Source organism: Dendrobium catenatum, unplaced genomic scaffold (assembly GCF_001605985.2).
Source record: "Dendrobium catenatum unplaced genomic scaffold, ASM160598v2 fragScaff_scaffold_1044, whole genome shotgun sequence".
Lineage (NCBI taxonomy): Eukaryota > Viridiplantae > Streptophyta > Magnoliopsida > Asparagales > Orchidaceae > Dendrobium > Dendrobium catenatum.
The window spans coordinates 1-9807 of record NW_021319506.1 but is presented as its reverse complement, the minus strand read 5'-3'; the positions used below and the strand labels follow the sequence as shown (position 1 = coordinate 9807).

Below are 9807 nucleotides of genomic sequence, written 5' to 3'. Positions count from 1 at the left end.
CTTCGTTGCTCTCTAATTACGGTACCTCTGACCACAGTTGCCTGGCTACGATTTTGCCGACCAAATGAACAGGCCCACATTGATCTCTCGAGAAAAAACTCTCATATCACTAGATTCTTTCAATTCCCACCATATAATGTGTATATATGATGAATATTTACTAAATCGAGCAATGACATTCCCCCCAAAGAAAGGCCACATTTGTAATGAACAATAAACACTAGTGGAACCATTCCAATTTAGCTAAGTCCCGTGATTTTTCCCCTTTTTAAAGTTTTCCACGTAAAAATCTTTGTCTCTTATGAATCATGAACCCCTCTTTTTTATCTATGTGTGTGTTAGATTTTCGTACAAAGCTTGGATGCTAAACTCTATATCTCTCTACCGCCACAAATGTTCCAGTCTGCAACAAAAATATTTCAAATGCTGGTGATTTTTTTATTTGGATTAGTATAAAACAAATGCTGGTGATTTTTTTATTTGACTTAAAGTAAAATGAATATAATGTAAAACTCAAATATCATGGTGGCTAGCAAAAAATATGAACATATAACGGCATTTGGTAGTGGACGATGATCATTAGCAGCGGTGGCAGAAATGACAATAAATTTATAGTGTATTTAGAAAATACCCAAATTTTAATAATATCTCAATAAACTAAAATTACACTAACATATTCCAAATACATCAAACTTTTACTCTATTTTGTTTTACTTTAAGCCAAATATTAATATTTTCAAAACTATTGTATTTGAAATACTCTACACCTTTTTACTTTTGATCAAATAACTCTTATGTTTACTAGTTTTACATGATCATGTAGGACTAACTATGCTTTTTTTTCTGGCAAAGAAATTCGTTGAAAATATTCAACAAAATACAAAACAAATTAATTATTACTTCTTACTTGAAAAGTTTTTTTTTTTTTCTTTTCAAATCAGTCAATAGAACACTACATGTTTAAGTTTTTTCCCCCCTTAATTAATAGTCATTTAAATTTAATTGCCAATTTTTAATTCCTTCTCTTTATCATTTTATTTTCAATTTAAAACTCCTCATAATCTCTCTTTTTACAGACAAAGCTCACTATATGAAACATGCAAAATAATTACTCAGCAAAATAATCAAGAAATTCCCTCTAACAGCCTATTATCATAATTAAACACACTGTATATATAATAACTTAGCACATGTTTGGAAGAGCTATAATTTTTTATAAAGCTGATTATAAAATAGCTATTGAAAAAATAACTTAGTTATTCTAATTATGAAAAGCAGTTTGTTATCATGAAATTTTTTGAAAAATAATAAGAAATCAATAAAAAAAAGTAACCAACTGAAATCATAATTACTATTTGAAAAATAAAATAATGAAAAAATTATCCCAAACAGACCCTTAATCATGCTATTACCTTCGACTAACCAATCACAAAAGCAAAGGGTGGACCAATCCGATGTTGACACATCCGTTGGCATCGTACCTGCCCGTGGTCCTATATAGAAATTGGAATGAAGATTAAAATAAAGAGTCATAGGAAAATAAATAGGTAAAATCATAGAAAGAAGATTAAGGCTTCGTTTGGGATGACTTTCTTTCTGCTTCTTAAAGCGGCTTTTTAGTACAAAAATTTGCAAAATAATTACTCAGCAAAATAATCAAGAAATTCCCTCTAACAGCCTATTATCATAATTAAACACACTGTATATATAATAACTTAGCACATGTTTGGAAGAGCTATAATTTTTTATAAAGTTGATTATAAAATAGCTATTGAAAAAATAACTTAGTTATTCTAATTATGAAAAGCAGTTTGTTATCATGAAATTTTTTGAAAAATAATAAGAAATCAATAAAAAAATAATCAACTAAAATTGTAATTACTATTTGAAAAATAAAATAATGAAAAAATTATCCCAAACAGACCCTTAATCACGCTATTACCTTCGACTAACCAATCACAAAAGCAAAGGGTTGTCCTATATAGAAATTGGAATGAAGATTAAAATAAAGAGTCATAGGAAAATAAATAGGTAAAATCATAGAAAGAAGATTAAGGCTTCGTTTGGGATGACTTTCTTTCTGCTTCTTAAAGCGGCTTTTTAGTACAAAAATTTTAAATTTTGTACTAAAAAACTACTTTAAGAAACAGAAAGAAAGCCGTTCCAAACGAAGCCTAAATGAAGAATCATGAGAAAGTGTATAGAGTTGCTCCAGTTTTTGGGCCCAGTAACGTTAAAAGAAACCCTATTCTTGGGTTGGTAAGTAACCCTTCTTATCTTCTTCGCCCTTCAAATTTATTTATTGGTATGTCTATTTGATACTATTTGAAAGTAAATTAAAAATTTTAATAGAATAATTAACTTAGGAAAAAAAATAATTTGCAATTCTATTTATTTATAATATGAGAGCTGATTAAAATTTTAATGAATTTTTAATTTTCTATTGAATTGTTTTATTATTTTATTTTAAACTCAAGCTATAAATTGCAATCCAAAAAATTCTAACTCTTCAATAAATAATAAAATCATCTTTTGATAAATTGATCCCAATCAATCAAATATATTTATTTGGGCTAAATTTTTAAAGTTTAAATCAACTAAGGCACACTCATAATCCTCATTAATGAACAGCCTAAAGCTTGTGGAAATCATTTATAAAATATTTATGGCCATACAGTAAAATTAAAATAACTGAATACCTTACAAAATGAGCAAATCATGGCTAAAATTGGACCTTGGAGGCGGTCAATGATGGTTAGTGGCGGCCTGAGGAAGATCAGAGAGATTATTACGTGCGGAGTCCGAATATGAAGAGCAATTTGATTTTGTGATTGTAAACAGTAAAAGCGTAGGAGTGAATAGTAAAATCATAGTGATGAATAATAACTATGATTTTACTATTTACGGTCATAAAATCAAACGGTTCTCAGTGCATAATAATCCTGATATTGACAGATGGCATCATTCATTGATCGACAACGCTTAATTGAATCTGACATGCAATATGTAGCTCTAGCATTTGACCCCTTTAGACTACTGGGCCCCTCTCAAGCTGATCTGGCGCGACCTGCTCCCTATTCTTCCACGTCAATCAGCCATGCCATATTGCCATTTAGTGCTACGTGTCACTTTTAGTGTCAGATCTCAAATAGGACCCACCAAATATCACGTGATAGCTAGCAGATATATTTTCTTTTGGAAGATTATATCATTATAGGGCCAAGGCCCAATTTCATTAACAATTAATGGTAATTAATTACAGCATGAAAAAAAAAATAATTATAATTTTAAACATGAGGCGATGAACAAAAGGAGGTGCCCAAAAATTCAAAACCAAGTAAATAAATCAGAACAAGTGTAGAAGATTAAAGAGGAGCTCCATTTAAACAATGAAGTTTATAACATAATCCTTATATTTACATCTGCAAACTTTGAGGGGAATGGCTTTTATGAAACCCTTGTAGTCAATAAGAATTCAGTGTTAGACAAATATACTAATCCTTTGCAAGCGAATGTGATTGATATGCAACAAGTGGGGATACCTACGAGCCACTATAGAAGATCCGTCATGTGTATAATGTGGCATATGCAAGCAAATACAAAAGAATTTCAGCAAGTACGAACATTTATAAGCAGTGTTGGAGGACATCATGCTGAACACAATGCACTAGCATACGATGGTTGACGACTCTTGAACGTCTATTGTTGAACTATAGCTAATTCAACAAAGCTTGCATAGCACAATACACTACGTGCAGGCAAAAGCAACAAGATTATGATAAATGCAAGTATCTATAAGAGATTGTAGGAACTTCATCAGTGCATGACAGTTCACTTGCAAGAAGCAATGAGTAACTCATAACACAATGCTATGATTCACCTATGAGCAAAAGCAGTGGATTTGTAATAAAGACTACGTAGCACTGATGGAAGGCAGAAGATTGTGAAATAAACTGCACTGCTGATGCCGACATATGAAGTCCAAAGCACTGCTAAATACGCCATCAAATCCACAACACTCGTACAAGCGGACAAAAGATGTTTCTTTAGCTTTAAATGAAAACTTGAGTGAACCTTAACGACAATCGCCAAGAGAAAATAATTATATTTAAATATTTAAATTCTCCCCCTTATGCATTAAAATCTTATGAGCGTGTTGTATGTATATATGTGATGTTTGAGGATGCTGAAATGAACTTAAGTTCGAGCCCGATCATTCTACATAAATCGATAAAAGTTGACTGGACTCGAACTGTCAAACAAATATTCGGTCGTGGCGCCGATTGAGATATTTGTCTTATACATTTATATTAAGCCTTCAAGATCTATAACAAAAAAAATCATTATTAAAGGCATGAAGCCAACAATGAATCTGATTCTCTGTCAACAAGTAGATAAAGTTGACAAGGTTCGTCTAACATATGAAATTGCCCATATATAAGTACTCTGATGATAACCGTGTCGATGTAAAATTTCAACTGGAGGAGACTACAAATATTTAAAAATATCTACCAAATTCAAGTGCCCGTAAAAATTCAAAATTTTAAAATAATCATCCAAAATCAAGATATTTAAAATGAAATTAATCATCAAATACTTGAAAGCAAAAATAGCCATCAATCATCTATAACAATTTACTTAGATGGATAAATCTGAAAATCACTTTAGCTCACAAAAAGCAAATATCTGATCGAGGATATCACTATAACTCATCTCAATACTTATCTTGCCAGTAATGACATGGCACATGTCCTCTAACTGGTGATCTCGCCGTCAAATGGCATCACAGGTAAAAGGGTATGACTGGGACCCTCTAACCAAACACAATTAAATTACGGTCATGATTAGATCCTATATATTCCCCAACGATGTTAAATTATTGAGTAATGAATCAATATGATATGATCAATATGGCACAAAGCCCTATGCTAGCTAAGATTGATTCAAAATTTTTTCCTTAAATAAACATTCACTCCAAATCTACAAGGTACCCTTGGACGAAACAAATCATACTACCAATAAGGATCCTTCTGTCAAGTTGGGTCAACTATCTACTCTGACTAAGTAGACCAGAGATTATGATGGTCTGGGACGATAGAACCATGAGATCTTGATCAGACTCGTCATCATTACCCTCACCATCCGTGTTAAGTGCAATGTGGTGAATTTTTAATTTTAAATATTAAATTTTCAAATACTTAAAACATATTGTTATTATACGTCGGATGCTACGTATTCATTTGACAACTAGTCTTAATCGAAAGTTCTCTCTCATTATCAGGAAGGGTAATTAATTATAATGGTTTGCGCCTATAGAAAAAATTAACTCAGATTATAAAATCATCGCAAAATGAGAGCGAAATCTCATGATAATGTCTAATTCAAAACCCAATTTGCCTTTTAAATTTTTAGCCATAAGATGCTGAAATTCACCCAACAGCTCAGAGGCAAGGATGATATTATCAGTTGAGATATGTTGGTGTTGAACCCAGCTTAACTTGGCTTAATTAATTGAGGCATGATGGGGTTTAAATATATTTGCTAAAATCTTAATACTAAGCTTGTAAAAGGTATTACAAAATGAAATGGGAGGGTAGTCAGTGATGCTATCAACATTTTTGGTTTTGGGTATGAGCACTAAAGCAGTAGCATTAAGTCGTTCCAACAAGGAAGAAGAGCACAATTCTCAATTTTCTCAATCAAAATTACCCTTTAAAGATCTAAACAAGTTCATAAAATGTATACAATTAATGATAACACACTAACAAAAATCCAAATCAAATCTCTTCTACCTTATCAATAAAGTAGCCATGATCAATATCCATAACTGATCTGATCAATTGTGATCGATTAGGTGAGTCAAACCTTGATCCATGCCAGTAGTTCCAACGCAGATTCTGACAATCTGATGTTCATCTTCATACACGCTTCAGCTAGGCCAGTCATGCAAGTTTTATTCATTTCTCTCATCCACGTCACAATCTGTAATCCATAGGCTCTCTGAATACAAAATTTCTAAATGATTAAGGCTTTGTTTGGGACGGCTTTCTTTCTGCTTCTTAAAGCAGCTACTTTGTACTAGGAAGTTGCTTTAAGAAGCAGCAAGAAAGCCATCCCAAACAAAACCTAACACGCCTTTAATCACCAGGACACTAAAATCACCTTTGAAGTTTAAGAAACAGAAACTGGATCACCACCAGCTCTTTTCTGGGGGCATTCAGAAGAAAGGTGACCTGGGGTGCCACATTCATAGCAAGTTCGCCTCTTCTTTTTGGATTTCCCAGCACTAGAGCCATCTCCTACCTGGTTACTTTCCTGCTGCTTATCATAAGATCTAGAACCAGATTCGGTCTGCCCGCTCTTCCTCGGCATAGCACATCGTACTTTCACCGGCCGGCCACACACAACCTTTTGATCAAACTTCAATGCTATGGTGAGGGAGACCGAGTCGGCAAAATCGACGTGAGCATAGCCTTTAAAGTCCCCAGTCTCCTTGTCAGTGCCAAATCTGATTGAAGAGATCTTACAGTCTGAGAATAATTGCTTCAGATCATCCTCTGATATGTCCCAGGACAAATTCCCAACATAGATACGGTTGTATCCATCAATAATCTCCGGCGCGAAATCAGTTTTCTGATTGCGGCTAGCCTTGTATGGTTGTATCTTTAGAAAAAAACCTCCCCTACAGTATAACAAATGATCTTGTCAGTTGATAGAAAGAAATGTTTGAAGACAGTAGTGCTTGATTGGGAGTTTTCTTACATATCAGAACCATCTAGAGCTAAAGCCCTTTTGGCGGCACCCTCTGTCTGAACAAATTGTCAAAGTCAGCAAGCAATATAAAAAAAAAAATAAGCCTAAACTTGTGCTTAAAACTAGTTTTGGTTTTAGAAAGAGAAGTAATCTAAAATAGAAATATAGACATTATGAGGCTATATTTTGCTCCAGAAAATAGGAGACAATCACAAGTAGAAACTATACTGCATTGGTCTATATAAAGTTTATTGGAAATAACTTTGAATTATCTTAAGTTTAGGTTATCTGTATACAGTTCACAAATTTGAAAACCTGACATGCTAGTTCCTAAGTTTCAAACCTTTAACCACATGGCCTTCCAATCCGTTATGCCTTCATATAAAATAAAATAACTAAACCTCTTTCCACTCTCCTTTTCTCTCTCTACTTTTTATCCAACTAGAATGTGTTCTACCCATAATCCAACGAGAATGTGTTCAAATGCAAGGGGTACCCGACAACCGTTTGTTAGGCCGGTTCAGCCTGAACCGGCCCAGCTCCAACCGGCCCCTTTTAATGGGCCGGCTCAAGTCTACAAAAGGAGGGGCAACAGCAAGAGAGAAAGAGGAGGTGGGTTCCACTAGAGATTAAAATTCCAATGTTTGGAGCAAAAGGAGGGGGCGGCAAGGGCTAATCTGTCTTTTAGCTTTAATGATTAATTGTATGCTTTAAGTATGAGGGAGGAATTAGGGTTAGGGTTATGCTTTATTTTGGGTGGCTAATTTCCGGAGTTCTTGTCTTGATGTCTTGGGCCCTAGATTCGTCTAGGGATTGGGAGAGAACGATTCTCCTCTCGAATTGACGATCAATTGTATCTTGCTTATTTCTTTCTGTTGTTTGATTTCCACCATAAAAACTACTGTTTTGTTGTTTTTTCCATTAGATTCGTGAAGTTTTCTCGCTATTTTCATCAATCTTGCTAGGATTTATTTGAAATATTTAAGTATTTCCTATCACCGTCTCCCATCCATCATTCCAAGAAAATTATGTTAGAGCTTTGGGCATTTTCTCAAAAATATTGTTTATCATACTATTGTGGAAATCCCATGAAGTAATCACACACTATTGGATTAATAGTAAAGTTCTGTCAACTGAAGCTAGCAACTAACCTCAGGAACGTAGAAGTGGGATCTTGAAAACTTGTGGACTATATCTGAGAGTCCTATTAATAAGATTTCAAAACATAGTGGAACAAGAAGTCCTGTTTTTAAAAGTATAAACCACAGTTTAAGGCATCCTGAAAACTAAGAGACATAAGAGTTATTTGTCCTGTATGACACGTAGAGTAATGCATTATAGGATTATAAATAAAACTCAAAAGAAATTTCATTAATTTTTCAGCATGAAGCTAAGAGAAGAAAATTGTAGCAGCTGCAATCATGCTTTATGAAATGAAAGCTGAACAGGGATCTCCAAAACAAGAATTTGAAAATAAACAGGAAATTTTTCTCAAAGCAAACTCGCTGGAGTAAAATCAAAATCAACTTAATAAATTTTAAGTTCAATTATGAGTTGGTTTCTAAACTCAAACATTTTTCTAGCGCATTTCAAGCACCAATTGGCTCATTCGAAGTGTGATTTAAACTAAGTTGATAGCATAATAGAGCATGTCTTTGGTGAATAACTAACTAGTCAGCCATAGCATTATAAAAAAAACTTAAAAAAAATATATATATTTATCATTCATTCAATGAATACAAAGATTAATTTTATGATCAATTTATGAATTATAATGAAGATGGCTACAATGTGCTTATATATTATATAAGGTTTAAAAAACTAATGACTAAGGGGCTGTTTAATTAGAGGTGAAGTGGATGTAAAATGTTCTTTTTGCAGGAGTTCTAAAAATATTAGTGTTTGATTTGTGAACTGTAAACAGATAACCTAATAGCCCTTGCCGCCCCCTCCTTTTGCTCCAAACATTGGAATTTTAATCTCTAGTGGAACCCACCTCCTCCTCTTTCTCTCTTGTTGTTGCCCCTCCTTTTGTAGACTTGAGCTGGCCCATTAAAAGGGGCCGGTTGGAGTTGGACCGGTTCAGGCTGAACCGGCCTAACAAACGGCTGTCGGGTACATCTTGCATTTGAACACATTCTCGTTGGATTATGGGTAGAGCACATTCTAGTTGGATAAAAAGTAGAGAGAGAGAGAGAGAGAGAAAAGGAGAATGGAAAGAGGTTTAGTTATTTTATTTTATATGAAGGCATAACGGATTGTCAGGCCATGTGGTTAAAGGTTGAATAGGCAATGTGGTGCATAATAGAAAAGATCCAATATGAAGCATGTTATTCAAGTGCAAATTTTGGGGAGTGAGCAGACATAAATTTATTTGAAATATAATTATTATTAGAAAGAAATTAAAGGAGGTGGTTACAAGAATGAAAGAACATGTTTTCGATTCTCATAAAAATGTTGCACAATGCACCAAAGTACTCTAAGATGAAAGAAAAACTTTATACTTAGATAAACAAAACAAGCATGCTAAAGCATTTGGAATGAAGACAATTTGATGGCAGGTTTGATAATGGTACATATTCTAGTAGTGATAAAGGCTATACTTCTCCTATAGGCCAAAAATCTCTACAAGAGGTTTTTGGAGATCTATAGATTAACATATTATAGCCTCTCAAATGACTACACAAATGTCAAAGAGGCTTAGAATCATGTTTATAAGATGAGAAACAAGAGCTTTAATTGCATCGAATTTGCATGCAACTGGATATTATATAAACCTTTAATATCAATATGTTGAGAACTAGTCCAACCCAGAGATTAAATTTAGTTTTTGCCATTCTATGGATAGAATGATTGTTGATCCAATATAAAAAAGGAAGATTGATCTCCAACTTATAGCCTTTAGAAATAAGGGATAGTTTTTTGAATTACAACAGCTAAAAAAAATATAACCAAATGTTCCCTTGGCAAGGAAAATCCTAATTTCTATAGAAACTAGCTTTTAATCTTTGTTTGTAAAGTTTTTTAAATTGGTATAAAATGATAATTATATTT

The 9807-nt window shown here is 33.4% G+C and overlaps 1 protein-coding gene across 2 annotated transcripts; it reads right to left on the bottom strand.

Annotated features, from left to right (window-relative positions):
* Positions 1-5678: 5678 nt before the first annotated feature.
* Positions 5679-6809, bottom strand: LOC110103891 (nucleolin 1; the record flags this gene model as incomplete). 2 transcript variants are annotated; one of them, XM_020832767.2, is given in 3 exon segments in its annotated part: positions 5679-5982; positions 6163-6682; positions 6763-6809. In XM_020832767.2, coding segments are annotated over 2 exon segments (558 nt in total), but the record flags the coding sequence as incomplete, so codon positions are not given.
* Positions 6810-9807: the final 2998 nt, after the last annotated feature.